Source organism: Selaginella moellendorffii, unplaced genomic scaffold (genome assembly GCF_000143415.4).
Source record: "Selaginella moellendorffii unplaced genomic scaffold, v1.0 SELMOscaffold_52, whole genome shotgun sequence".
Lineage (NCBI taxonomy): Eukaryota > Viridiplantae > Streptophyta > Lycopodiopsida > Selaginellales > Selaginellaceae > Selaginella > Selaginella moellendorffii.
In genome coordinates, this window is record NW_003314313.1 from 32,019 (window position 1) to 59,443 (window position 27,425).

General features: G+C 45.2%; 9 protein-coding genes across 11 annotated transcripts; 4 read left to right on the forward strand and 5 right to left on the reverse strand.

Moving 5' to 3' along the window:
• Positions 1-988: 988 nt before the first annotated feature.
• LOC112350611 (G-type lectin S-receptor-like serine/threonine-protein kinase SD2-5) lies at positions 989-3,622 on the reverse strand. Its single transcript, XM_024687083.1, has one exon. It carries the CDS (start codon positions 3,620-3,622, stop codon positions 989-991), a length of 2,634 nt encoding a protein of 877 aa, XP_024542851.1.
• A 2,448-nt stretch (positions 3,623-6,070) lies between these two features.
• Positions 6,071-8,569, reverse strand: LOC9634878 (probable methyltransferase PMT16). Of its 2 annotated transcripts, none has more exons than XM_024687189.1 (6): positions 8,375-8,569; positions 7,580-8,264; positions 7,305-7,515; positions 6,960-7,242; positions 6,451-6,903; positions 6,071-6,391 (listed from the first exon to the last, which is right to left on the reverse strand). In XM_024687189.1, the coding sequence occupies exons 2-6, from the start codon at positions 8,246-8,248 to the stop codon at positions 6,166-6,168; spliced, it is 1,842 nt and encodes a 613-aa protein (XP_024542957.1). In that variant the 5' UTR covers positions 8,249-8,264; positions 8,375-8,569; the 3' UTR covers positions 6,071-6,165. The 2 variants fall into 2 exon arrangements, with proteins under 2 accessions (XP_024542957.1, XP_024542956.1); XM_024687188.1 differs by having other exon boundaries at positions 7,580-8,248; positions 8,374-8,569.
• A 254-nt stretch (positions 8,570-8,823) lies between these two features.
• LOC112350612 (pentatricopeptide repeat-containing protein At4g02750-like) lies at positions 8,824-10,737 on the forward strand. The gene is made up of 2 exons (XM_024687084.1): positions 8,824-9,313; positions 9,416-10,737. Exons 1-2 carry the CDS (start codon positions 8,824-8,826, stop codon positions 10,735-10,737), a joined length of 1,812 nt encoding a protein of 603 aa, XP_024542852.1.
• A 4,358-nt stretch (positions 10,738-15,095) lies between these two features.
• LOC9635581 (flavonoid 3'-monooxygenase) lies at positions 15,096-16,044 on the forward strand. Its single transcript, XM_024687085.1, has 2 exons — positions 15,096-15,368; positions 15,466-16,044. Exons 1-2 carry the CDS (start codon positions 15,096-15,098, stop codon positions 16,042-16,044), a joined length of 852 nt encoding a protein of 283 aa, XP_024542853.1.
• Positions 16,045-16,071: 27 nt separating this feature from the next.
• On the reverse strand, positions 16,072-18,178 carry LOC9634879 (pentatricopeptide repeat-containing protein At4g02750). Its single transcript, XM_002982095.2, has 2 exons — positions 18,082-18,178; positions 16,072-17,960 (listed from the first exon to the last, which is right to left on the reverse strand). The coding sequence occupies exon 2, from the start codon at positions 17,950-17,952 to the stop codon at positions 16,240-16,242; it is 1,713 nt and encodes a 570-aa protein (XP_002982141.2). The 5' UTR covers positions 17,953-17,960; positions 18,082-18,178; the 3' UTR covers positions 16,072-16,239.
• On the reverse strand, positions 17,954-19,965 carry LOC9635582 (bromodomain-containing protein 4). 2 transcript variants are annotated; one of them, XM_024687186.1, is made up of 4 exons: positions 19,850-19,965; positions 19,700-19,781; positions 19,607-19,644; positions 17,954-19,532 (listed from the first exon to the last, which is right to left on the reverse strand). In XM_024687186.1, the coding sequence occupies exon 4, from the start codon at positions 19,526-19,528 to the stop codon at positions 18,128-18,130; it is 1,401 nt and encodes a 466-aa protein (XP_024542954.1). In that variant the 5' UTR covers positions 19,529-19,532; positions 19,607-19,644; positions 19,700-19,781; positions 19,850-19,965; the 3' UTR covers positions 17,954-18,127. The 2 variants fall into 2 exon arrangements, with proteins under 2 accessions (XP_024542954.1, XP_024542955.1); XM_024687187.1 differs by having other exon boundaries at positions 19,700-19,740; positions 19,850-19,896.
• On the reverse strand, positions 19,757-20,508 carry LOC112350613 (copper transporter 5-like). Its single transcript, XM_024687086.1, has 2 exons — positions 20,149-20,508; positions 19,757-19,879 (listed from the first exon to the last, which is right to left on the reverse strand). The coding sequence occupies exons 1-2, from the start codon at positions 20,506-20,508 to the stop codon at positions 19,757-19,759; spliced, it is 483 nt and encodes a 160-aa protein (XP_024542854.1).
• A 230-nt stretch (positions 20,509-20,738) lies between these two features.
• On the forward strand, positions 20,739-22,767 carry LOC112350614 (pentatricopeptide repeat-containing protein At2g35030, mitochondrial-like). Its single transcript, XM_024687088.1, has 3 exons — positions 20,739-21,386; positions 21,459-21,939; positions 22,014-22,767. Exons 1-3 carry the CDS (start codon positions 20,739-20,741, stop codon positions 22,046-22,048), a joined length of 1,164 nt encoding a protein of 387 aa, XP_024542856.1. The 3' UTR covers positions 22,049-22,767.
• Positions 22,053-22,709, forward strand: LOC9635583 (pentatricopeptide repeat-containing protein At4g02750). The gene has a single exon (XM_002981987.3). The coding sequence runs from the start codon at positions 22,053-22,055 to the stop codon at positions 22,707-22,709; it is 657 nt and encodes a 218-aa protein (XP_002982033.2).
• Positions 22,768-27,425: the final 4,658 nt, after the last annotated feature.

The window sequence follows — 27,425 nt, forward strand, 5'->3', positions numbered from 1 at the left end:
ATATATATATATATATATATATATATATATATATATATATATATATATATATATATATATATATATATATATATATATATATATATATATATATATATACACAATTACTTAACATGTTTCCACATGTTGTCATTTATATTTGTGTATTATCTATGGCAATGGCCATACACACACACACACACACACACACACACAGATATATATATACATTGCCATAGATAGACTCAAGCCCATATTGGTTAACACAAAATAAATAATAAAGACCTTTTGTTATAAAAAAAAGTTTAGAAAGTAAACACTTAATAAAGTAAACCTTTTGATAGTATTCCTAAAAGAAAAATAGAGGGGCTATTAATTTATTCACACAAGGATCCACCACTTATTTGACTTTTAGTTTTTTTAAAAAATCTTTAAGTTAAAACCTTCTATTGCAGCAACACTAATAAAACATTGTTAACCTAAGAAATAAAGACATCAATCCAGAAAATACCAACAACATTAATATGTGCAGTTAACTTCATCATGTCCTAGCAAATATTATGGCTATAATTATATCCTTGTCCTTATCCTTGAACATAAGCACCAATAGTGTTAATATGTATTCATAAAGGGGAGCTCAAGTACATATAAAAAGAGATTATATTTTATAGCATTGTATTTATGCAAGTCTTTAACCCAAAATGGCAAAGAGCATCATCAAAGGTGGCTAAAATAAATATATGCAAAAGTCTCATAATATTTTGATAAAGTGTTGGCTATAACATATTTAATTTGATCCACTCCAAAATATTCTAACTCCAGACAAAATAAAAGACTCCAAAAGTAAACATTAAATTGCATAATTGCTCCTTGATAAAGACAATGCAATTATTGTCACAGTCACATTGCAATTAAATTACTATATTTAAAAACCTAAGTATATATTGTTATGTGATGTAAATTTATATGTTAGTCAATAATATGGCAAAATTTATAAACAGAAAATGCATTAATTAATGAAAATCAAAGTTGAAGTTTCATCCACCGAGCTGAATGAAAACTTGGAGCTCTTGGACGTGGAACTCGATGGCAGCTTCACCTTGGATCGATAGCCAAGGAAAAAATGCAAGCTCGACAGAGGTGGCGTCTCTGGTAGCTCAATCAGTCCTTCCATCATTTTCAGAGCCGTGCTCATCGAGGGCCGCATGTCGGGATCATCTTGCACGCACAAATATGCCACTGCTTTCAATCTCGCCATCCCAGCTGCTTGGTACTTATCAGCAATTCCTCCTGAAGATCCACCATCACATAAGTTCTTCCGTGTTTTGCTGATTGACTTCGTGAAACTTTTCTGGCGTGAAAAACCACCGAGTGAAAAGCTTCTAAGGTAATCGCTTGACATGTACTTGTTTCTGCATCCAGTGATGATCTCCAGCAGCAATACCCCAAAGCTAAAAACGTCGCTCTTTTCAGTGATTGTCCCGACTTGCAAGTATTCCGGAGCAAGATAGCCCGGAGTTCCTCGCATGCTTGTCATTTGCAGGTATGTCACTTCGCGATTCATGAGTTTGGACAGCCCAAAGTCGGCAATCTTTGGCACGAATCCGATGTCTACGAGAACGTTCTCCGGCTTGAGATCCAGGTGAATGATTCTATCGGCACACTCCTCGTGCAAGTAACACAGTCCTTGAGCTGTGCCAACCGCAATCCGGAACTTGCAGTCCCACGACAAGCCACCCGATCCATCCTGTTGTTGAGAAGAACTATCATCGCCACCATCATCGCCAAAGATCCATTTCTCCAGAGAACCATTTGGCACGAACTCATAAACGAGCAAGCGTTTCCTTGGCCCCTCGGCACAAAATCCAATGAACTTCACCAGGTTCAAGTGATTCGTCCTTGCAAGGCTCGCCACCTCCGCATAGAAATCCCGGCTGTTTTGATTTGAGCCCTGGAGCTTCTTGACGGCAACCTGGTTACCGTCTTCTAGGCTTCCTCGGTAAACACTTCCGTATCCACCTTGTCCCAGACACTTGCTAAAACCCCCAGTGATTTGCTCCAGCTCCTTGTAAGTGAATCTCCTGGGCATGCAATCCCGCAAGGACATCTCCAGCTCTTCCTCCTCTTTGTCTGATTCCCCGCCAGCTTTCTCCAAAGACTTCTTCCAGCAGATCCAAGCCAGAAGCGCCACAAGCAACACCAATGCTGGCAGCAGCGCCGGCAAAGCCACCCGATACACCAGAGCCTGATTTCCAGAATCTCCCACACTAGTCTTCGCCACCTTGAGAAGACCCGTGTATTCCCCTGTTATCATGGACTGGATGGGCTCGTGTGTCTGGAAACACGATTTCTCCTTGAAAAACGCAGCCATGCACGAGCAATTCTCCTCGCATCGCCTACGGCACTCGCTTTCGTCCACCACGGGCAGTTCCGTGCTAAAGTTGGTAGAGAAGTAGTCAACTCCTTCCATTCGCACAATCTCATGGGGCTCACATCTTCTGGGATCAAGCGGCAGAGGCCTCCTAGCACCGCAAACACCACCCTGGTAATCGAGAGAACTAGGGCAGCATTGGCCGTCCCCTTTGTTGCAGATCCCGTACTGGCCACACTCTTGAGCTTGAGGGAGGAAGCAGCTGAAGTTGCTCGAGAGGTTAAACGCAGCGTACCAGTAGTCGCCCGTGGTGTTCCAGGTGTAGACGGTGAGATCGCCCATGGTGTTGAGCTTGAGGAAGGTCCCATACGGGAAGTTTTGGGTATTACGAAGCAGCTCGAATCTCTTCACGGGTGCCGAGCTCTGGCACGACTCCGCCGACAGAAACCCTTGGTACTCCGGCATGGACGCATTGCGCTGGAGATCGAGCGACATGAGACCATTCGTCTGCCAGCACACTGCTGCAAACAAGTCACTGCTTCCTGGATCCCCACCATCACTCTCGAAACTCCAGTAGACCTCCGAGTTGAAGTAGAGGGCGAGGCGATTTTCCTCCATGGCGAGGCTGTACGATCCTTGGCTGCTATCCTTGGGGGAAGCCCAGCTGACGAGGCGATTCCCGGGCTTGAACGCCACCTGTATGGGGAATGTATCCGATGGAGAATCGAAGCTCTGCCAGATGATATGATCGGTGGAGTTTCTCAGCAAGAGGTTGCCCAGATTGGTGATGCACATCTCCGTGACGCCCTTCCCGGCCGTGCCGGTCGACCACACCGTAAGCCCATTCTCCCGGACGATGAGCTCTCCATCGGCGCCAAAGTCGAGCGTCGCGCCCTCTCCAAAGTACCTGTCCCGGTTGGCGGTCCACAGCACTACGGGCCTGTAGAGTTCCCACTCCTGGGTGGGCTCGCGCATGGCGACGAGAGAGAGCGTGAAGTTGCGAGCGTCGTAAGTGAGGAACCAGAGCTGGAATGTGATGTCGCCCAATTCGATGTACGTCGTGTTGGACCAGTAGCCCGCCCAGCGCCCGCTCAATCCGTCGGTGTCGAGGGGATATTGCCAGTAGTCGCCAAGATCATCATCGCTGTTGTAAGCCGTGGTCTGATTCACGTGGTAGCACTGGAAAGCTCGGGCAGCTCCAATGGCGACTAGAACTAAAAGAGGAAAAAGATGAAGATTGCTGCCATTCCTACCACGATCACTCAAACCCATGGAAGAAATTGAGGATTAGACCACCAGCGCGATCACTGCGTTTGCATTGATTGAAGTGTGGATTCTCTATTCGAGCTCGTGCTCGATCTAGGGGTCATATGAATAGCAATCAAGCGACTGGGTCATTCCGCGTGGTCTCAAAATACTGTTGACTTTCAAACTTTTTCGATTTTGGTTTGTAAGCATCTGAGTGCTAAAAATCCTAATCTAACAGTTAAGATTTATCACGAAAATTCCAGCCATGGGATCACTTTCTTTTCTTTTCTTCTACAGGTTTTGAGATCGAATGGTTTGTGATAACATACTCACGCTTCTATTCTTGTTTCTCTCTCTCATATCAGAGTCATTGTCTACAACATCAATTGCTATGACGCCATTTAGGGAAGGCCTAGACCATTGAGTTAGCAAACCAAACGCACGGTTACCTGGATCTTCAAAACCCGGGATTAGGGACAAACTTTCTGGTACGCGATTAATGAAGCGAGCTTAAAGAAGTATGAACTATACTGCCAAATATTGCATCACAGGAATGAATGGTCGAAAATGAAAGTACCCAAGCTTCCCAAAGCGATGGAAAGAAAGATTGCAAGGATGTGTTTTTGTGTTCCACATAAAGACTGATGGCACAACATCGAGGTTTTCAAATCCATCAAGCGATTTCACATGGTTTGGACACCCACACACAGGAAAGTAGGAAAATACGTTACGTGTTCATCATCCGCCACATGTCAACTAAATAATTTAGCTCCATTTGATTGGTTTGTTATATACGGAAAATCAATCAAGCTACACGTAAAAAAGTGTTTGTAAAAACGAAGCCGTTGGAGCTGCCTGCGTGGCAACATCCGCGCCGTCCACTTTTGCATGGCCCAGGTTCAAGGGGCGCGCTTGTTGATAGGGCTTACACACTTCTAGGGTTTTTTGCTAGGAACAAGGGGAAATTCGCGTCCGCGTCACATTCTTCTCGTCGATCGATCCAATGAGGAGCAAGCACCCGGAATCCGGCGCCAATCTCTACACCGCAGGTAGCGACGATCCAATCCTTTCACTGGGGACGAGCGAGCTCCGCAATAGCAAGAGCGAGGCGGCGAAATTGATCGCGGCGGCGGGCGGCAAGGCCAAATCCCGATGCGCCACCGCCAGGGAGAGCTCCCGGAGCGGCGGCACCACTCCCAGGTGCGCTTCCCAATCGCCCAGCCCGAAGTGCGAGACGATCCTTCCAGCGAAAGAGATGGAAAAGTGCGAGAAGATCTATCCGGCAAAGGAGATGGAGTCCGAGACACCGAGGACGTATCTCATCAAAGGCTCGTTCTTGGAGCCGGAGATCACTTCTAGCAAGAATCTGGAGCAGATCTTGGGCGTGAACTCCAGCGCCGGGAAGAACAGTAGCAGTAGCAGCGATCGACCCAGTCCAAAGAATATGATCAGTTGTGCGTCACCAATTGCCAGCAAGAACAAGTTTATCTCGGACATAGAGGAGGTGGAATGGTTTCTGGATGAAGATCGGGGTTTAGATGGTGGCGGTGGAGGAGATGGAGGAGGAGCTTTGGATAGAGGAGGAGAGTTTGTAGAAACGGGGAGGCGAGAGGATGAGATGGAAGAACAGGGAAGGAGAGAAGATGGTGTCTTGAGCAAGATCGAGGAGAGAGAGCTGCGAAGGAAGAAAGGAAAGGCTCCAGAAGAGAATGGCGAGAGGCGAGGCAAGGCTCCAATGGCTTTCCCAACGGTGGAGGAAGAAGAGCTCCTTCTTCCTCCCAGGATGATGTTCTCGAGTGGAACGAGGTGCCAGCTCGAATCATCGACGATGAACCAGGCTGAGGTGATGGAGCAGAGCTTTTCTCCGGAAATGCCTGCTTGGCTCGACAGTGCCTACAAAAGCCTCGCACGGTTAGACGACGAGGAGGAGCAAACTCAAGCTCCTACGTACCGATCATCGCCGGAGGCGCCGGAGAGGATCTCTCCTCACCACGCTGGAGCGTCTTCCTCATCTTCCAGCAACTGGGAACGGACCACCAAGGAACAGATCGAGAGTTTCGCGAGCAAGCAGCAGCAGCAGGCAGTGGCCACTGAAAACTCGAACTCGAACTCCAACTCCACCACAGTGTTGGAGTCTTCTTCTTCTTCGGTGGATCTTCACGAAGCTCTGTCCGAGGAAGAGAAAGCTAGCCTTGAAGACAAGGTGCAGTTAGAAATAAGGAAAGTGATCGAGCAACAGGCAGCCGCGGCCAAAGGATCGAAGGACGAGGAAGTAGAAAACAACCGGCAGCCGGGACCCGGGTGGCTGTGGAAGATGTCTCTCTGCGCGAGCGTCTCGTTCGTGACTTGGGTACTGGTGAATGGGGCCCGGATCCAGTGCCGGAGCCTGTTTCCCACAATCCGGGAGAGGGAGCAACCTGTGAAGATTGTGCAGCGACGAAAGGCGAGGTTTTGCGAAGCCGAGGAGACGTAAAACGGAAAAGGAACTTCTTAGATCACGTAAGAAAAAAATGAGTTGACAAGCCAGCAGGGAACCAGAACAAAAATACGAGCAGGCTCACCGAAGGCTAGAGAGTCGAATTGGAACTTCCTACCCAGTAAGTTTTCACTGCGACCAGGACCTTCTCGGTGTTGAAAGGCCCGCTCTCGTGGTCGTACATTTTGCTCTGCCACCGGATGCTGGTCATGATCCGCTTCACTCGGTTGAGAGTGTCGACTTGGTCCCGGACGATCACGGCTCCTTCGGGACGTAAGATCCTGTCCATCTCGATCAGGATGTCTTTCATCTCGCATCTAATAACACAAGCAGCCACGTTAGAACATATTAAGTTAAAACCGAGCAATCAACTCACCGGTCCTTGTAGAGGCTGAAGACGTTATCAGCGTGGATCAAGTCGTAAGTCCTGGGATACGTCGAGAATGCCTCGCACCAGTCGTGGTAGACGCCGATGAGGCCCCGCTCGTAGACGACTCCCAGAGTTTTGTGCTGGTGGTGGTGGGGGACTACGTTCATCACCCACATTTTGCTGTTCATTGAAAGTGCCGCCGCGAATCCTCCAAGGCCGGAGTTCATGTCCATGATGTTACGGTACCTTCCCGAAGAAAGCACTGGTAGCACCGTCTTCTTGTAGTACGAGGCTCTCTGCGACCAGAGTTGAGTATCGGCGTTGAAGCTGTCTTCACTGGATAGTGAGCCGCTGGAGATTCGTGATGGTGTCGTGGTTAGCCGAGAGGGCCACCTTGGTAGATCTTCGCTTTGGTCAGCTTCCGGGAGTTTCGAAATGCATGCCTCCATAGGCTTGTACCTGAAACAAAGAAGCGCAGTTCTCACGAGCGGCTTGACACTTAAAATCTTACGTACCAGGCAAGATCAGGATCCTGCTCTTTGTCACAGAACTCGGGACCATTGGAGCAGTCGGTGTGATCTTTCGGTTTCTGCCAGATTGCAAGGTTCCCTTTCTCTGCAATTTTTTTCCAGCACAAGCTCTTCGCCATATTCTCGATCGCGGTCATCTCCCCACTCAGGTCCTCTTTGGTCCTCTGCCAGCTTTTCCAGTGCAGCTTCCAGTTGACAGGAGGCCCAGACAGGATCCAGTAGCCACCGGGACGAAGAACACGGTCAACCTCGATCAAGTAGAGGCCATCTGGAATGGTGTTGTAATATATCTTATCTTTGGAAGAAAAAGAAGTATCAACTAAAACTTACCATAAGCAGTCCAAGGAATGAGACATCGAGAACAGTGAGCCATGTCGAATGCTCTCGCGGGATAAGGCAACCTCTGAGAAGCCATGATGCCGATCATCGCAGGAATTCCTCGCTCTAAAGCAAACTGAACTTGGCCTTCGTGAGTGTCCCTCGGAGCAAACGACATTGTGAGTATCCCTCTCTTGAGGAGATAAGCTCCCCAGCTAGCAACCTGGATCGAACAACACAAAGTCAAAACAAGAGGATCAAACCAAAAAAGAAACTAGAACACTTACACCACAGCCAGTGTCAAGAGCTGTTCGAATGGTCCCATCCGTGAGCGGAAGAATGGAGTTGATATCGTCAATGTAGGCATCGGCACCGCGAGGAAACATGGTTCCACCACCTGGAAAGAAGAACCTATCGCCCTCGTACTGGATCCAGTTCTGGATGGCCTTCTCCACCGTAAGTTCCTTGTGAGGAACATTGGCAAACCATGCGTAGTCCCGGCTCTTGGGCCACGAGAAAGGATTCTTGTAGCCCACCGGAGCTGGAATCAAGCACTGGAGCTTCTCGCTGTCGGGCGGGCAGTGCCTCTCTCGATACACCAGCCGCGCTCGATCGAACTGGAGCGAGCGCTTGGCATCCTGGCAGGGCGTGTGCTCGCTGAATCCCATGTCGCAGGCTGGGACTGGAGCGGTGGAGGGATCCAGGGCGGAAGACGAAGAGATTTTCGACGCTGCCGTTGCCGATGCCGAGTGGTGAGCCTGGAAATCCAGCGCGCCGCATCCGGTAGAGTAGGAGACGGTGGTGGAATCAATGTGGACCTTGGAGCTGTTCTGCCAGGCGCCGATGAGGTAGAAGGCGAGGCAGCATAGCGCCGTGAGCAAGAAACGCGTGTAGCTGCGCTTCTTGTCCACGATCTGGTGATATTTCGGGGACGACGCACCCAGATCTTTGGCCATCTGCGCAAGAACACACGACGAGCGATTCAATCCCCCGAAATACGCATCACCGGAGATCTGAGAGCCAGGAATCTCTGGCAAAACCCTGGAGAAAGAGAGACGATCTAGAGAGGAGCTCGTGTTACCTGGCTGGCTCCAAGAAACGATTTTACAGCGGCGCTCGCACGCGGCAATGGATGAAAGCGATGATCTGGGGCGGCAACCTACGATCGGATCAAGTAGCGACTCGCGACAGAGACAATGCCGTACGCCTGGCGCCCATTTAAAGCCACTAGCACCGACGCTCGCTTTGCTCTCCCTGTAAAGAATCTCACTAGGTACTTTTATGATAAACCCTAAAGTGCCTCTTTTTCCCTTAATCATAATTATGTTAAGTTAATATGATTTAAGATAACAAATGGTTAGTTATTTGAATTTCCTTTCAACCGCCACAGCAAGCATCACGTGCGCTAGAAGACTTCAATAAACTTTATTCTGGATATGCTAAAATAGTAATTAGCAATAATATTAATGACTGGTGTAGATATAGAAGTCGTGGACCATAATTTTGTAAATAGTTTTTAGATTCCACCAAAATGCCCGGTTTGGGCATTTGCCAACAACTTGGGGGACTGAGTCTTGAGATAATTCGGTCTTGCAAGACGCTACCCCAAGCGAAACGCATCCATGCCCAAGTAAGCTTCAGCAAAGACCTTGTGATGGGCAATGGTACCCACGTCCATAACATGATCATACAAATGTATGATCGATGTGGGAGCTTTGATCTTGCTCATTCGGTCTTTCTGGCCATTAGCAACAAAGATATTTTTTCCTATGCACATATGATCAATGCGTTTGTTCGGTCTGGGAACTTGAATTACGCTAGACAGCTCTTTGATCAAATGCCGCTTTGGAATCTTATAGTTTTGAATGCAATGCTTGCTGCATATTCCTTGAAAGGGTATCTTGTCGAAGCTGTGACTCTCTTTGATAAGTTCCCAGAGAGAGATATTTTTACATTCACAACTATGATCACGATCTATGCAAAAAACGGGAAAGTTGAAGAAGCTAGAAACATTTTTGATGGCATGCAAAATAGAAATCTTATAACTTGGAACACCATGCTTGCAGCATATGCGCAAAACGGGCATCTGGAGAGTGCAAAGTTGATTTATCTTATGATGCCAGAGCATAGTATGGTTTCAAGCACAACCATGTTGGTGGCATATTCCCAAGCCGAGCTTCTTCCTGAAGCTCAAGCCTTGTTTGATTCCATGCCACTGAGGAATCTAGTTGCATGGAACGCAATGCTGTCAGGATATTCTCAGAGAGGGCATCTTCGGGAGTCTATAAGATTGTTCCACAAGCAGCCAGTCCATGACATTGTCACATTAAACTCAATGCTCTTTCTTTATGCCCACAAAGGCCTTTTGACAGAAGCCCAAAATCTTTTCTATGATATGCCTGAGAGGAATATAGTGACGTGGAATGCCATGCTAGTGGCATATACTTATAATGGGCATCTTTCATCAGCAGAAGAAATGTTTTCCAGGATGCCACGCCATGATTCTGTATCTTGTAATATTCTCCTCTCGGCTTATGCTCAAAAAGGTGATTTGGAAAAATCTAAGAGTATTTTTTATAGCATGGAAGAAAAGAATGTCATATCTTGGAATGCAATGCTTACAGCATATGCCCAAAATGGGCATGTTGAAGATGCTAAGAAATTATTTGAGGGGATGGAAGATAGGAACACTATAAGCTGGAATGGAATGATGGCTGCTTATGTCAAACAGGATAAAATTGAGAATGCAAAGATCTTGTTTGAGATGATGCCAGTGCATGATGTAGTGTCATGGACAGCTCTGATCACAGCTTATGCTCAAAGAGGGCATATGGATGAAGCAAAGTGTTTATTTGAGAACATGCCTGAGAAAAACTTGATCACTTGGAATTCAATTCTAGCTGCCTATTCCCAACATGGATTCCTTGAAGAAGCAAAACTTGTGTTTGACTCAATGGAGGAGCATGATATGCTTTCATGGACAAGCATGCTCACAGCATATGGCCAAAGAGGACTACTCAAAAAAGCCAGGAAGACCTTAGATACAATGCCAGAACAAGATGGTATTTCTTGGAATGCCATGCTTGCTATATATGCTCAAGCTGGGTATTTGCAAAAAAGCTTGACTTTGGCTAAGTCTATGGATTTGGAAGGCACTAGATTAACTGAGAGCTCTTTTATTTCAATTCTCATTGCTTGTAGCCACTCCGGAAGTGTCTTAGTTGGTGTAAAATGCTTTGTATACATGATTAATGATCAGGATGTAAAACCAAATAGACAGATTTACTCGTGCATGACAGATTTGCTTGGTAGGGCTGGGCATTTAGTAGAAGCAGAGGAGCTTGTGAAGAATATGCCCTACACTCCAGATATTACAGATTGGAGGTGTTTGCTAGGATCTTCTAGATATCAAAACAATGTTAATGTTGTAGAAGAAGCAAAGTAAGAGCTATTTACTTTTTCTGTACTGCTATTTATATAGCATAGCATGTAATTCCTTTTTAAGATCAGAAACTAAGTTAAATTAAAATTTTAGCAGTTAAATAATGGTATTGGGTACTTATTAAAGTTGTCATCATGAATTCAGTTGTCATCATGTCTAGCAAAATCTCAGATTACTACTAAATGCATTTAATAATGTAATCACAAAGCTTCAATACAAATTCATTACACATAATTACATTCAAAAATATATCATATTTAACTTAAGATTTAAGTTGTGAATCCTTATATTAAAAAAATTGCTACATGTTGCATATAGCAATGCTTGGTTTGCTTAATGGTACTTATTAATCCAATTTATCAAATAAAGTTTATAATTATAATCATGTTTGTCACAAGATTAATCTTATTGCATATCAACCATTAGATGATAGAATAAAAAGAATATACTAAAAAGGGTTTAAGAAAGTTTATAAACGATAAACATGTTTATAAATTATAAGTACAAGATTAATCTCAATGAATAACAACTGTTAAATGGTAGAATATCCTGCAATATCCAAGCATATTATAGGTATATTCACTACCATACAAGTTTGCTAGACACTTTAGTGTTTTATAGGCTACCAAGTAACATGAATAATTCCATAGTTTAATTAAAATAAAAAAATATTTATGATTTGCTACAATAAATTTAGCTACTAAATTTTTAAAAAGTTTGATGGATTTTAAATTTTTATATATTATAGCTAATTACAATACTATATTATTTATTGGTCACAAAAGCATTTAAAACATATTGTGAGGTCCAAGTATATAACTACAATGCTGTATACTATTTTTAGCATAATGGGATTTTAGTAACCATTGGATTAGTTTTAATCTGGACCTCTTGCTCCTGTATATAAATTAAGGTTTTTGAGCTAATTGAATATGCATATTTTTATATTCTATGCAATTACATTGGTGAAAATGAGTGACGTCTTCAACTATCCCTAAATTCTTAAATTTATGCATTTTTATTTACTAGCTTTTGTATCATCTAAATTTCTCTTATTTTTGTAGTTTTTGCAAATTTTCATCTTCTTTTTATTCATCTTCATAGAGAGTAACTACCTTCTCCTTCTTTAACTATGGAATAACAATTGGTATAATTATTCAATGTTATAAGGTTGTAACTAAACAATTAAACTCAATTGATAGTTGCATGCATAGTGCGACTTATACTCTTGTTGCCAACTCCGACATCTGACCAAAGTTCCTTTATAGGATTTCTAGGGATAATATGTACTATTAATTCGATCATTTTATGGTGATTACCAACTATTATTCATGGGATAATGCTTGGCATTTACACAAGTTTTCCACATATTTCCAAGGAACGGTATTATATAATAGTTTAAGTGCAACCACTCATGTGAATTAGAGTCTTCTCTCAGATGTTTTTAAATACACATTTGGACATGCTAATGATTATGATGATGCCTTTCAGTGATTGCATTATCTCCATCAGAGGTTGTCCAAGTCAGTTATGCAATTTAATATTTACTTCTAAATCTTTTTTTTTTCATGTAGAGCTAAATATATCAGAACAGATCAAGTTAGGAATGTTGTGGCTAATGCTTTGTCAAAATCTTGTAAAACTTATGCATGCACTTGCTTTAGCAATTGTTGATGATGTTTTTCAACTGGTATAACACTATGATACATCATCTTTCCCACTTGTTATTGCATGTACTTTAGTTTCACTTTCTGTGTTCCAATGAAGGTTGATGTTGTCGTTGCCCGTGTTCAAGGACAAAGAAAAGGACACAGTCATGGTTGTGATATCTATTATTGGGTGTATAATAAGATTGGCCACACATATTAGCGTTATTGGTGTTCTGTAGATTAGCATCCTCCATTTCCTAGATGGAGGTGTTGGCATCAACGCCATCCTGTTGGTGCTATTATAATGGAAGGTCTTGACATAAAGATTCTTCTAGAAAATACAAATTTTTGTGAGTAGTGGAAAGTTTTTGCATAAATAAGTCAATGACCCATCAAGAGGTTTATTTAGCACCAGTTCATTTAATGTTTATTTTCTCAACTAATTATTATAAAAAGAAGTTTTCTATTATTCTGAGTAAGGCTTTTTTTACTTGTACTTACGTTCTTGCCTTTGCTTGCAAAATAGTGATAAATAAATAGAGATAAAAACATAGGAAAGAAAAAAAGAATGAGAAGAGAATAAAAAAGAACTCAGCTTCAAACCTCAAAAGTGTAAGTAAGGATAAATATATATCACTCTCTTAACCCTACTTTGCACAAATAGTCATAGGCAGGAGAAAAAATGGTTAATTCAATACAAATTTGTATTGACAGTGAGTGGGGGTTATTTTCTAGCACATCTAAGTGTTACTTATATATTACATGATTTTATAATTATTCCTAATTACTTCACGTTTATTTATGACAAGTGTTGCCTAGGTTAAATCTTTCTTAAGCTTAGATGTAACTAAATTTCATCTAAGCTTTTTTCTTTTGCTCTACCTGGGATGATATACAAGATAAAACATTTACATCTTTATTATTCCCTATGATAAAGATATTGTCTGTCCTCATGCAGTTGAATTCTCCAAATCTTGCTCCAGGTTACTGAGCTTGGTCTTCATAGTAACAAGCTCAACGCTTTGGCGTAGATTATTAAGTTCCTGACATATAATCTAATTTTTTTGGTTGAGCATTGTGATGCGTTTATCCTGGTAGCTAATGCACTTTACATCAGTGGATGTGGATGTGGAAGCTAAAATTGCACTCTTGAGTTCTTAGATTATGTGGCATTGATAATTCTATTTACTTATGACTTTATCCACTTTTTTGGTGATTGTCTTGAGGTAGCTCAAGACCTACATGTGGTATTTTGCTGTTTCTTCATCTTTTAAGGGTTGCATTGGCTCATCAACTAGCTATTTGCCTCCTCCCTTGATATGTTGAGCGAGCTCTTTCATAAAGCTTCGAATTGCTAACTCACTCGACTGACTTGTGATCTTGTGAGCAAAGACGTGACTAGCCTTGACCTTGTAGTGTTGCTGCAGCATCTATTACTGCTACAGCTGCCTCATCTCGCTAGACTGATCAGCCAAGGGTGTGTCACTATTGGATGCGTAGGTGGACTGGAGAAACTTTAGCCTATACTCCTTCAATTCATCTAGATCCTCTTTTGTAACTTCATCTTCTTCATCCCATTGAGTTTTTTAGCTATGATCTTCTTGGCATAAACTCACCTCATTAGTTGTGTTTATAGGCAATGGTTTTACGACATCTATAAGCATATCGTATGTTAGACTTTATGGCCTAAGTTGTGGAATTTCTTTCACAACTTTGGCGTCTATTATTTACTTAGTATTGTCTATTTATGTACTTATCACTTGCCTGATGCTCAGGCAAGTAACCCAAAAGCATTAAGCAAAAACTTGTCATAGGGAGATAGCACAAACTCCCTAAATAGTTTTACTTGGCTATAATTAAGTTTCTTGTTACTAAATGAGATTTCCTCCACATGTTTGTCTTGTCTAAGCATTTTTGCCATCTATAAAGATTTATAGGCAAAACACTCGGTATTAAGTGACTAAGAGATTTAAATGTTTTGACTAGTAGGTGTGACTTATGGCATGCTTCTAGTACCTTATCTACATAGATACAAATTGTCAACTAACATCTTATCTTTCCTTGAGGAGTAGGTGACATTGCTTTTTGTTCAAGCTTAAAAGGAGGTCTCCATGCCCTTCAAAATTAAAAATGGATCTTGTCACTATTACTGCTGGCTGCCTCTTAATTCTATTATTTTTATGGAACTCTAGTGCTAAATTTCGTTTGAATCTTCCACCGGGCCCATGGGGATTTCCTCTGATTGGCCATCTTCACTTATTTACTGGAGGGAAACCCCAGCACAAAGTGTTTCAAGCACTCTCTGACAAATATGGGCCCATTGTGTCCTTAAGGTTTGGGATGGTTCCTACTGCTCTCATTTCAAGCTCAAGTTTGATGAGAGAGTTATTCACTACACAAGATAATAATTTCTCTTCAAAGCCTTACTTAGTTGCGGGTGAATACATTGGCTACAATTTTATGGGATTAGGAACTTGTCCATATGGCGAAGATTATAAAAATTCCCGGAAGCTGTGTACAATGGAATTATTGACTACTAAGGCTATTGATTCATTTTCCTGGATGAGAAGCAAGGAACTCGCTAGTCTACTTGATGCACTTGTACTTAAATCTGATAGTGTAAATGTGAGGAGTATCATATCCACGTTTATATTCAACACTATAACCCAGAATCTGATAAGTAAGAGATATTTTGAATATCACAATGGTCCAATGGATCCAGAAACTGTAGAATTCAAGGAGGTGGCTATGCAAGTACTGGATTTCATATTCAAGCCCTCTTTCAGTAATTTTGTTCCTTGGTATTTAAGATGGATGGATTGGGAGCTTCCTTACTACAAGCAAGTTCATGCCAGTCAAGACAGATTTATACAGAAAATTGTTGAGGAGCACAAGCATAGCACACGAGAGAACAAGGATTTCCTCGATATTATGCTCCAGTTTTACGGACCAGAGAAGGAAACTCAAGTGAAAGCAAATCTGATTGTAAGTAAATAGAATCTCTTTATGCTGAAGTACTGAAGTTTAATCAATATAGGAGATGATCTCTGCTGGAACTGATGCGACGAGAATTATATGCGAGTGGATGCTGGCTGCGATGATGGAGAATCCCCGAGTCATGAGAAAGGCTCAAGAGGAGCTCCAACAAGTTGTGGGAGACTCTAGGATGGTCCAAGAGTCCGATCTTCCAAAGCTCGAGTATTTCCAAATGATCATCAAGGAAACGTTCCGCCGATATCCTGCCGGTATACTCTTGAGCCCCCGCATTGCGAGCCAAGACACCAAGATTGGAGGCTACGATATCCCCAAAGGAACAACGCTACTCCTACATGCATGGGCTCTGGGAATGGATCCCAGCGTGTGGGAGAACCCCACCGAGTTTCTCCCAGAGCGCTTCGTGGGCTCTACTGACGTTAAAGGCGTCCAGGATTTTAATCTCCTCCCATTTGGCTGTGGACGCCGGAAGTGCCCTGGGATGCCACTGGGATTGAGAACAGTACACTTTCTAGTGGCAAACCTTGTGCATGGTTTTGACTGGAGCTACGTTCCAGGGACAGTGCCATCCATGGAAGAAACTCCCACTGGAGCTTGTCAGCTTAAAACCCCTCTAGAGGCCGTGGCCACTATGCGTCTGCCTAAACATGCATATACCCTGGTCTAAAGGTGTATATTGTATAATAACAGATGCTAATTTAAATAAAGTTTATATTTACAATGGTAAAAGGCTTTGAAACTTTACTAAGTGGAAAGAAATAAGTCACACAGAAATCATAAAGTCAAAAAGCTTTATTCAAAGTCATGATCCTAGAAATACTTTTGTGATCATTCAATCAAGCCGTGCTAAGATAATAGTACATTAAGCGAAACCTCTGCCACCTTTTGATTCCGAAGAGCAAACATTTGCGAGCATGATATACGAGAAAGCTCTCTCGGGTTTCAACCACGCAAACTCCTGCGCTGCCCGCGACGCAGTGCTTAGATCCCAGTGCGTCCGACAAGCCCCCAGCAAGCTCCCCCACGCCCCCTCGCTCCTCGTCCGCGGCATCTTGCCCAGCATCTCCTCGGCATCCTCCAGCTTCCCGGCCCTCGCAAGCACGTCCACCATGCAACCGCAGTGATCGGCCGTGAGATTCAACCCGTGGTCGCGGGTGATCGACTCGAAGTACTGCCACCCTCGATCCACACACCCAATCCGGCTACACGCGACGAGAACGTTAACGAAGGCGATCTCGTCCTGTTTGATCCCTTCCAAAGCCATGGCGTGGAAGAGCTCTAGCGCCTCTCGTCCCTGTCCAAAGTGAGCAAACCCCGCCACCATGGAGTTCCACGAGAGCATCGTTCGCTGCGGCATCTTGTCAAACATCGACTTTGCCTGCTCGAGCTGCCCATTGTGAGTGTTTCCCGCGATCATCGAGTTCCACGACACCGAGTTCTTCCCGGCCATCTTGCCAAAGAGATCCATCGCCGCTTCCACCCTGCCGTTTTGCGCAGTCCCTGCCGCGATCGCGTTCCAGGCGATGGAAGTCCACTGCGGCATCCTCTCGAAAACCCGGTTGGCTTCGTCCAGAAGCCCGTTCTGCGCGAAAGCCGCGATCAAGCCTGACCACGACGCGTCGTTCCTGCCTGGGAGATTGTCGAAAGTCTCTCGAGCCATGTCGATGCAGCCGTTCTGACCGTAGGCCGTGATCATCGAGTTCCACGAGACGGCTGTCCTCTCTTGCATCCGATCGAACACTGCCTTGGCCTGATCCAGATACCCATTCTGCGCATTCGCTGCCAGCATCGAGTTGAGCGTCACAACGTTCCACTGCGGCATCCGGTGGAAAACCTCCTGGGCCTCGTCAACTTTCCCCTGGTTTGCGAGAGCCCCCAGCATCTCCGTCCAGGAGAAAACGTTCCTCTCGGGTGAGCTATCAAACGTCCTCTTGGCCTCCACAAACTGGCCATTCTCGGCAAACACCTGGAGTATCGTCGAGCACGAGACAACGTCCCACTCGGGCATCCGATCGAAGAGAGCCTTGGCCTTCTCCAGGAGATCATTCTGCGCGTAGCCAGCCACCATGATGTTCCAAGCCACCGAGTTCCTCTCCGGCATCTCTTCGAAGAAAAACTCCGCCTGGTCCATATACCCCCTCTGGGCATACCCCGCCAACATCACCCCCCACAGCACGATATCCCACTCGGGCATCCTCTCGAACAGCCTCTTGGCCTCCTCCATGTCTCCGTGCCTGGCATTCCCCTGGACCATGCTCGTCCAGCTGACCAAGTTCTTGAGCGGTGCTCTGGCGAAGATCTTCCTGGCCTCCTGGAGCTGGCCATTGGAAATGTAAGCCGAAGTTATACTCCCCCAAGAGTAGACACAGGGATCACGGATGCTGTCGAAGATCGAACGTGCCTGGACGAGTTCTCCCAGCCTGCCGTACATGTGAATCAAGAGGTTCCCAAAGAAGCGAACCTGGGAGAAGCCACTGGCGAGAACCTGGTCGTGGAGCTTCTTGGCTTCCACGCCCTCCTTGCACGACCGAATACTTTCGATCAGCTTGCTCCTCGGCACGACGCTAGAGACCATCTACGAAACTGAAACATGCTTGAAACAACATTAAAAGGAAGAAAAAAAAAAACAAAGAATCACACACCATGCCTGTCCTTCCTAAAGCTACGAAAGAAGGAAAAATAAATATAACAGAATCTGTGTTACCTCTTTCTTCTTGTCTTTGCTCCACGAATTTTTTCTCGCGCGAAATCTAGTGACCCCGTGCCTTGAGCAGCTCCTGCTGGTGGCGGCATAGATCCTGCAACAGCCGAACTCGCTGCTCCATCACTCTAAGCTCGTCCTCCTGTTGCTTGAGCCAGTGTTCCTTGAGTTTCATGGCAGCCGGGCTCGATCCATCCCACGGGCCTCCAATCCATCCCGTTCCAATGCCTCCCAGCATCTCCATGCCAAAAAAGGGAGTGGCGCTGCCCCGGGCCATGGAGAAAGTCAGCCACTCGTTAAGCCACTCCGCTTTCCCCCCGGCACCTTTCACTGCCTCCTGGACCATCCCCTGGCTCCTCGCATGGAAGTCGTTCATGATCTCGTCGATCTTGCCTTGCATCTCCGAGAGAGCCGCGTTGCTCTTCTTTTGCAGCTCGTTCATAGCCGCCACCGTGAGATTCCTCTCGGCTTGGGGCGGCGGCGGGCTCTGCGGCTGCTGCTGCTGCTGTCGTTGCTCGCCGACGCTCCCGTTCTGCTTTGGCTCTTGCCTTGCAGCAGCAGCAGGAGGCTTCGGCTTCTTGGACGTGGACGCAACGTCTTTCTTGGTGTCATCTTCGCTGCTCTTGAGAGGTGGCGGAGTTCTCGTCTTCTTGTTCGCGTCTGGCTTCACAGCCGATGGTGGCTCTGACTCCTCCTGCTCCTGCATGTCGTATATCTCCTTCCAGAGCTTGTACACCTTCTCTTCTCCCGGATTCTTGAACTTCAAAGCAGTAATCCCCTCGCTCCTCTCCTTCTTAACCATCTCGTCGTACCGCATCTTTATCCGCCTGTACTTGTCGTAGAGCTGCTCCTTGGACCAGTCCGTGATGAACTTACTCCGGCAAGCCTCGAGAAGATCACCCCAGTAGTGATAGTTGTCACCCCGGGAGCCTCGTTTGGGTGGTCGGATCCCCGTCTTCATGTCGCTCAAGATCCGGGAAATGAGCTCGATCTCGTCCTCGCTCGACCAATTCTGTGGAGTCTTTTTCGGCGTTGGCTCCTTCTCTGGCTCTTTCTTCTTGGCCTGCGCTTCTCCCGGCTTCTTGGGCAGTGGATCCACGGGCTTCTTGACGGGAGGAGTCTTCGCAGTCGCCACGGTCCTGTTCGCCGGCAGAGTTTTAATCTGGGAGTCACACTTCGTGGGTATAGTCGGCCTCACTCCTCCTCCTCCCAGAGTTTTCAACTTCTTGGCCGCCGGCTCCACAGCGGCTAGATCCTCGCGAGTTCTCTTGTCGCCAGGATCATTCTTCTGGACCATGTACCGCGATTCGGTCTCCTCGGTCTCGTCCCCAGAGTCGGACTCGGACGAACCCTCCGAGCGGGACGACATCTCGTCGGGCTTCTGGTCCTCCTCCGAGTCAGTCCCACTGCCCTCGTTGGACGAATCATCCGAGTCAGCGTGACGAGACATGACACTAATAAGAGAACCAAAACGAGAGAAAACACACGTATCAACACCAAAACTCACTTAAAGTAACCAACCGCTTACCTGAGTAGCTCTTTGTGAATGTCTGTTTGGAGCGATCACTGCCAAAGCAAGAAAATGGTGTGATTCCTCGGATCCTTAGAGGGAGAACTCTACCTGCGAGTGGACGAAATCCGGGCTCCCCGAGCGCGTAAACCCTAATCCGCCACTCAATCAGCTCGAATCGCGCCCCAAGATGCTAGCAAGCAAGCGCGAGCACGGATTATCATTCCCGCGCCACGGCCGTGCCGCAAAATCGTCACTCACCTCTAGCGCGCCGTGCCGTGCCGCCGAGCCCTCGGCCACAAATCAAAGCGAGAAAATAAAACCTCTCCCTTTCCGCCATACACAGTAGGAGCCGCGCGGCGCGGCACCGTCGATTCGGAATCTCTGGGAATTTACCCAACGGCCAGGATAAATTAAAGCAACCATTGATTGATGATAGGAGCTTTACAAATATAACTTTTCCCTCTAAACAGCTAAACAGAGGATCCGGGCGCGGTGGAAGAAATCCTGGGTCGATTTGGCAGAAGCTTGAAGAAAAGGAATCCGATACACAATCCTACCATGACCGCGATGAAGATCCCAGCGTTGAAAGTCATCACCATCATCATCAGCAAGTAGCTCGTGATCACATAGGCGCCGTGGATCACCACCGCGAGCACGATCGCCACGATAGACTTGGGAGGATTTCTGGCCGGATCCTCGTCGCTGCTGGCTCCCTTCTCCAAATCCGGCGCGGAATAGGCGTTGGGCGAGGGCGAGGGGGCGAGGATGGTCGAGCGCTTGGCGGCGATCCATTCGTGGGCAATCGCGAACACCACGGCGAAGATGAGCGTGAGCGCGTAGAGGAGTGGAGTGTCGGGCACCCAGCCGGGGAAGAGGAGCGTGAATTTGATGTGCCAGAAGAAGCTCATGGGCGCCATCGCCATATGATCCATGCTTTTCCTTTCTCTCTTCTCTCCCTCAAGAACACCTATTTTATAGCTAACCCAACCTTTTCTTGCCTTGTGGAGAAATTCCTTTCCAAGGACAAGGATATGGTCCACGTGGTCCACAACCTTTAAGCTTTGTACGGCAAGTAGGTCGTACGGTTAAAAATAACTACTTTGTACGGTAGTTAGATTGTACGGTCGAAACGACTACTTTGTACGGTATGTGGAACCCGGAGAAGGAGGTTTTGATTAGGGCTCTTCGCGAATGCAGCGCTGCGAGGGATGTGGGCGAGGGCGCGCGCCTCCACTGGCGCATCCGATCCAGCGCGCTGCTCAGCGGCGATCCCTTGCTCGGCAATCTCCTCGTCGACATGTATGGCAAATGCGGCGGCGCCGACGCCGCACGGGGCGTCTTCGATTCCATGCCGCGCAGGAACCTCTTCTCGTGGACGATCATGCTGGCGAGCTATTGCCACAACAGGTGCGTGGATCAGGCCAGGGATATTTCCCGCAGGATGCCCTTCCACGATCCAATCGCTTGCAACGCGCTCCTATCGGCCTATACCCACAAGGGGCACCTGGAAGAAGCAAAGTCTCTCTTTGATGAGATGGAGTCTCGCGATGTTATTACCTGGAGCGCCATGGTGCAAGGATTTCAAGAGAATGGGAAGCTTGACGAAGCGGCCGTGGTGTTTGAGAGATCCCCCTGGCGAAACGTTGTGACTTGGAACTCCATGCTAGCTGCAAATGCCCAGTCCGGCGATTTCGAGTCCTGCAAAGAGTTTTTTGATGGCATGCCAGAGCGAAGCGTGGTAAGCTGGACGACGGTGGTTTCATCCTCGGCCGAGTTCGTGAGCTCCGAAAAGGTGGTGAGTTTTTTCCAGAAAATGCCAATGCATGATGCTATTTCGTTTAACTCGCTCGTTGCTGTTCTGGGCCAGAATGGGGAACTCGCTGCCGCCGAGAGCCTCTTCCGCGATCTCCCGGAGCGAAACGTGGTGACTTGGAACTCATTGGTGGCTGCCTGCGCTCAAGGTGGCGACATCGCGAAAGCACAGTGTGCCTTCGACAAAATGCCGCAGTGGAATGTGGTCTCATGGACGACTCTCTGCCAGGCTCACTCGGACTGCGAGGACTTCGAACAGGCCAAACTTGTTTTTGATTCCTCCTATGCTCACAATGCTCGTTTGTTCACTGCAGTGATCTCGGCCTCACAGAAGGGCCACCTTTTGGAAGCAAAAGAGGCCTTTGACAAGATGCCCGAGCAAGACGTGGTCTCCTCCACGGCTCTCATGGTGGCTTTCTCGCGAAATGGAGAGGTCGAACAGGCCAAGTCAATGTTTGATACTATGCCGGAGAGAAACGTTATCTCGTGGACGGCTTTGGTCCAAGCTTACGCTCAGCTTGGCGATCTCCAGCAAGGTAAGCAAGCCTTCGATCGAATGCCGATGACCAACGTTCTCTCGTGGAATTCCATGATCTCGGTGTGCGACCAGAGTGGAAATCTCGTCCAAGCTCAGGAGCTCTTTGATGCAATGCCCGAGAGGGATCTAGCGTCCTGGAATGCGATCGTGGTGGCTAACCACAGACACGGAACAACCAACGAGGTGAAGGCTTTGATAGAACAGATGCCAAATCCATCGTCTGTGTTGTGGACTTTGGTTGCAGCACACGCTCAGCAGGGAGATCTCGACGAAGCAAGAAGAGTTTTCCACAAGATCTCGAGGCCAGATGCTTACTGCTGGAACGTCATGCTCGCTGCTTATGTCAATGGAGCGCGGGGAGCCTGCGCGATCGAGCTTTTCCGTGAGATGGATCTGGAAGGTGTGAAGCAAGAGGAAGGATCTTACTTGCACGTCTTAACAGCGTGCAGCCATGCAGGAATGGTGGAAGATGGTGTGAGATACTTTGTGTCCATGGCTGAGGACTATGGTTTGAGGCCAGAGAAGGAACACTTTGGAGCGATGATCGATTTGCTTGGAAGAACGGGGAGATTGAAAGAGGCCGAGGACGTCGCGAGAGACATGCCTTCACCAGCCAGTGAAGTTGTGTGGGGGATTTTGCTGGGAGCTTGTAAAACTCACGACGATTTCGAGAGGGGGACTAGAGCTGGAGAGAGGGCCTTACACTCAACGTCGTCGACAATAACTTCTTCCTATGTTTTGCTCTCAAACATTTGTTCATCACTGTAGATACACTTTTTGGTAATGGACAAATTCAAAAAGTGCGAAATATTTGCATTTTATTAAAGCTTTTTGTAAAGAAACATGAAATTTGCTAAAGGTTTGGAACCTAACAAAATGTTGTTGAAGAATGGTCTGATAATGCTGTGATCCTTGTAACAATGTTTCTAATGCTTGTCTAACAGTATCCCAATTATCAAGATCTCCATTAGGATTAGCAGCACAATTTGCAAAATTATTTTCAATTGAGTATAAACCCAAATACTAAGACCAACGTTTAAATAATCATAAAAGCCATCATCTACCAGTAGCAAAGTACCAAACATATGCTGACCCCTTGCAATAAGCAATGATGGTATCATAACAGTGATGGAGTTTATAATTATTTACATATTATCCTGTGTCATCACAATTGTTTCCCCAAAGTCATTTTCTTGTGTTTTTGCAAAAGAAAAAGTATAATAATTACTTTTAGTTCATCATATGTTAATGTAGTGACATATTTTTCAGTTTATGGTGAGAAATTTTAGTTCAAAAAAATAAACATGGTTGTTTTGTTTATTTAAGTTTTTTTAGTGGGTGGATACTTTAATATGCCTCATCAATATTTAAAAACAGGATTGTTTATTATGTCTCCAAATAAGAAAGCTTATCTTTATTTAAAATAAAATTGTGATTTAACATTATATTGAGAATATAAATAAATAGTCCACACAAACAGCAGAGGCAAAAGTTGTATTTTAAGATTACAATTAGATGAGAATTTATTATTATATTCTGGAGATAATAAACTTATATGGTCTCAAAATACTTACTGTGGAACTAAATATTATTTTGAAGATACTATTGTAATTTATTATTATATAAAACTACAGCAAAATACTTTCTAAATACCTAAATCCTATATCTAAATGGGCTTTATATTATTGATAGAGAATAATCTTGGAAAATCTAGTTAGCTCCAAAAGTCTTTTGCAACTTAACAATAGTAAGGCTTGCTTGGTGTATATGAATACTCACTTTAAGATCCTGATGCAAGATGTTGATGAAAATGTAATACATATATTTGTAAAGAGTTTATGCTTTCCCATGTTCTTCACACATTGTAAAGTCTAGACAAGTGTAAGAAGGAAGGTTTTGAATGACAATTATATACTCTTTAGCTTCTATTTTGACTATGTACTGATATATAAGTGTAATGATGTACTTTGTGGAGAGAATCTAACATCTAAAAATCCAACTAAAACCTTGAACTCATACTCCAAGAGCTGTGTGGGAATAAAAGCTTTTATTCCTACAATTCAGCCAAGACTTCAGCTAGCAGCCTAATCCACTCTTGCCCATAGTGTGGGCATATTGTACTCACTCGCTGCTCACTAGATAACCTTGCTTGTTCCACACGTCACTGCACTTAAATATGCCATGTCACCACATTGGCTCTATGCTGTGCTCCATTGTTTTGCCTCTCTACCTCACGCCAAGCTTCACTTGTCATTCTCCTAACTTCTCTTAACTTCCTTTCTTCTTGTCATAAACTCTTGGAATATCCTTCTTTTAAATATTCTCTAGAATCTTGTCACTTCTCCACTCCATGACTGGCCAACTCTTCAAATATTGGAAAAACAAAAGAAAATGCCATACCTTGACAATGTTTTATCATTGACAGAATCGCACACTCAAGCGTTTGAGTCAAGTTTATTTTACCCTACTTTTGCTTGGAGATGGTACTAATAAGTTTAATTGCCTTACTTTTTTTTTGTTGACTTCCTATGCATTTTTGTGGGAATAGTCTCAATTCTATCACTCATGTCTTCAACTCTCCTTTTAAGATTGAAACCAAATTTCTCAAAGTTTTTAATTTTATTTGACCAAGTCCCCATCCACGGCTGTGCTTACCAACACTGCCACTGGGTCAAGGTTTAAAGGCCAGACCACTAAGTCCCACTAATTTCTGGGACTCCCTCATCATGACCATATCCTTAGTCACTACATAAGAGGGTTACTCCTCTTTTTTTCCACAGTCCAGGACTTTAGGACAATATTGTCGTGAATGTAACTTCGAGTAGTGAAAGTTACTTGTCACCTAGTCCTTTTGGATATTCTCTCCTTAGTGCCACAACGACAGGAGTTCGGTATTGTTAGACCCTTTATTAGTCTTCGCCTAAGCTAGTTGAGAAATTGGTCATCACATATGCACTTAGACCAGAAGGGCACATATGATGACCAGTTTCTCAATTTGCCCAGGAAATTGACCATTCGATCTCTTGGGGGAGCTAGAGCTGGTTCTTGAACATTTCACCAAGCTACCCCGCTTGTCTATCTATATTCACTTTAGCCTTGGACTCTTCAATGGATATATCATCACCTAGCACGTGGGCATACTTTTCCTTGATCACACTAGCCTTTCCTAGCTAAATTAGCTCCACTAGAGTCCTCCTTGTACTATACTTTTGGAGCTTACCAAACTTCCCAGGGTCTAGGAGATGAACACTTTGGGCTTTCACCCTCAGACTCAAACTTGGACTTGGACTCAGACTTGGACTTAGACTCAGTCTCGGACTCGGACTTGGTCTTGGACTCGATCTTAAACTTGGTCTCAGTCTCGGTTTCAATCTCGGTCTCAGTCTTGGTCTTGGCCTCAGCCTTGACCTTGGATTCCATCTCCGATCCACTTCAGACTCCACCTCAGACTCCATCTCAGATCCATCTCGGACTCCATCTTGGGTCCATCTCAGACTCCATCTTAAACTGCATCTCAGGTTCATCTTGAACTCCATCTCAAACTCCATCTTAGACTCCATCTCGAACTCCATCTCAGACTCCATCTCGGGTTCATATTGTACTCCATCTCAGACTCCATCTTGGACTCCTTTTCAGACTTCTTTTTGGACTTGTTCCTGATACTTTCATGTGTCACGACACTTGCCATATGTCAATTCTTCTTGTGTCCAATTTTTAGAGACTCATTCACTGATTGCTTCAAGCTCATCTCTCGAGCACTTTGTTTGGAATTCCACTCTTACTCTTGACTTTCTAAGTCGGAGTTTTTGGTCCAAACATGTTACATTCATTGAACTTCCGCTTTGGCCACTACTATGTGGCACCCTTTTCTACTCCACTTTGGGGCTTAGGGATTTGTGTTTCATATAAAATCCATACCCAAAGAACGAATGCAAAGTCATAGCACCCAAACATATACTCACTTAAATCATCGTTTTCATCTCTGCATATGCAATGAGACTAGTTGCCCAATCTCATTAGATAGTACTTGCTAAAACTCATTCTCTGATACTAAATATAGCATACATGGTTTTCACCCTTTATCCTATAGTGATTTACTATAGGATAACCATGAAGTGGAGCCTAAACCCTCAATGTACCACATGTCATATAAGGACAACAGAGTGAAACTCAAGTTTTAAGGCCTTGAGCTATTAAAAGAAGGAATGAAGCCAAACTCCCAAGCTTATAGCCAAGGAGCAAAGGAACTGGAGCATGGAGTGACTCCTAAGTTAGCATGGTATGGAACTTGGGCTTAGACCCAAGCCAAATGCAAAACAAGGATATGCACAAAAGCAAGAGTGTAGTGCATATGGTTTTTACCCTTTATCCTATGGTGATTTACCATAGGATAACACCATGAAATAGAACTTAAACCCTCTTTATGCCATGTGACACATGCCACATGTCATATGCCACATGTCCATAGGACAGTGGTGTGGAATCCGAGGTTCAAGGCCTTGGGCCACTGAATGAAAAAACCGTGCCAAACTCCCAAGCATGAAGCCAAGAAGTGATGGAACCGGTCCACGGAGCAACTCTCGAGTATATAGCCCAAGGAGCAAAAGGACAGGAGCCCAAAGCGATTTGGAATAGTCTTAGAGCAACTAACATCCCATTGTTATGACCAGCATGCAAAACGGAGCCAAACGGAGTTTAGCGCTATTTTGGCATACTGGTGGCCTAATGCAAGGATATGGGTACTCCACCAACTAGCATAGAATGGAACTTGAGCTTAGACCCAAGTCGGACGGAGAACAAGGATAGGCATGCAAGCAGGAGCTAGACTATACCTCAGATTGGTCAGCTATGCCCGACCTACCCACTATCCCAACTATACATTTGGAACCCCCCATACCCCCCCCCCCCCCCCCCCCCGAAAGCTCGAAACTTACTAAATATGGAATGGCGCTAGATTGTGAATTTGGACACGGGATAAACACCATTGTGTTCAGGCTGATCTCTACATTCCATAGATATGCCAAATGAGCAAATCTAGACACTTTCCATAAATAGTATTTGAGACTGAATCGAGACTAACGCTTAGGGCATGATAGTGAGGGTGTTTGGCAGACACGGTAAGCTATCATCTAGCAAATATTGAGGGACCAAGCTCAATATCCCAACACTAGCAAGTGCAAGTCAACGAATAAGTTTCTCTAACTAGGTCAAGTATACTTGAATAAATAGACACTTAGGAATTCCTTCATTATGCTTATTTGGTCAAGTGCACATGTGAAAACCAATTTCTCAACTAGATTAAGTGAAGACTGATAATGGGTCCAGCAATATTGACCTCCTGCCGTTATGGCAGTAAGGAAAGAGTGTCCATAAGGACTAGCCGACATATAACTTTCGATACCCGAAGTCACATTCGTGACACTCTCCCCCCCTAGGGAAGATCGACATCCTTGTCGATGCATACTCAAGTCTACAATACCGCCA

Excerpts from the sequence above, each read along its gene's own strand:
- LOC112350611 (XM_024687083.1), bottom strand. The coding sequence starts at position 3,622 with ATGGGTTTGAGTGATCGTGGTAGGAATGGCAGCAATCTTCATCTTTTT.
- LOC9634878 (XM_024687189.1), bottom strand. The coding sequence starts at position 8,248 with ATGGCCAAAGATCTGGGTGCGTCGTCCCCGAAATATCACCAGATCGTG. Across the intron at positions 7,516-7,579 it reads CTCTTGACACTGGCTGTGGT|GTTGCTAGCTGGGGAGCTTA; the intron begins GTAAGTGTTCTA and ends TGTTCGATCCAG. Across the intron at positions 6,904-6,959 it reads CAGGATCCTGATCTTGCCTG|GTACAAGCCTATGGAGGCAT; the intron begins GTACGTAAGATT and ends TCTTTGTTTCAG.
- LOC112350612 (XM_024687084.1), top strand. The coding sequence starts at position 8,824 with ATGCCCGGTTTGGGCATTTGCCAACAACTTGGGGGACTGAGTCTTGAG. Across the intron at positions 9,314-9,415 it reads AGCTAGAAACATTTTTGATG|AGCATAGTATGGTTTCAAGC; the intron begins GCATGCAAAATA and ends TTATGATGCCAG.
- LOC9635581 (XM_024687085.1), top strand. The coding sequence starts at position 15,096 with ATGGATCCAGAAACTGTAGAATTCAAGGAGGTGGCTATGCAAGTACTG. Across the intron at positions 15,369-15,465 it reads AAGTGAAAGCAAATCTGATT|TGGATGCTGGCTGCGATGAT; the intron begins GTAAGTAAATAG and ends ATTATATGCGAG.
- LOC9634879 (XM_002982095.2), bottom strand. The coding sequence starts at position 17,952 with ATGGTCTCTAGCGTCGTGCCGAGGAGCAAGCTGATCGAAAGTATTCGG.
- LOC9635582 (XM_024687186.1), bottom strand. The coding sequence starts at position 19,528 with ATGTCTCGTCACGCTGACTCGGATGATTCGTCCAACGAGGGCAGTGGG.
- LOC112350613 (XM_024687086.1), bottom strand. The coding sequence starts at position 20,508 with ATGGCGCCCATGAGCTTCTTCTGGCACATCAAATTCACGCTCCTCTTC. Across the intron at positions 19,880-20,148 it reads GGATCTTCATCGCGGTCATG|GGCTCGGCGGCACGGCACGG; the intron begins GTAGGATTGTGT and ends TTTGTGGCCGAG.
- LOC112350614 (XM_024687088.1), top strand. The coding sequence starts at position 20,739 with ATGTGGAACCCGGAGAAGGAGGTTTTGATTAGGGCTCTTCGCGAATGC. Across the intron at positions 21,387-21,458 it reads TCGTGAGCTCCGAAAAGGTG|AATGGGGAACTCGCTGCCGC; the intron begins GTGAGTTTTTTC and ends GTTCTGGGCCAG. Across the intron at positions 21,940-22,013 it reads GCTTGGCGATCTCCAGCAAG|AGTGGAAATCTCGTCCAAGC; the intron begins GTAAGCAAGCCT and ends GTGTGCGACCAG.
- LOC9635583 (XM_002981987.3), top strand. The coding sequence starts at position 22,053 with ATGCCCGAGAGGGATCTAGCGTCCTGGAATGCGATCGTGGTGGCTAAC.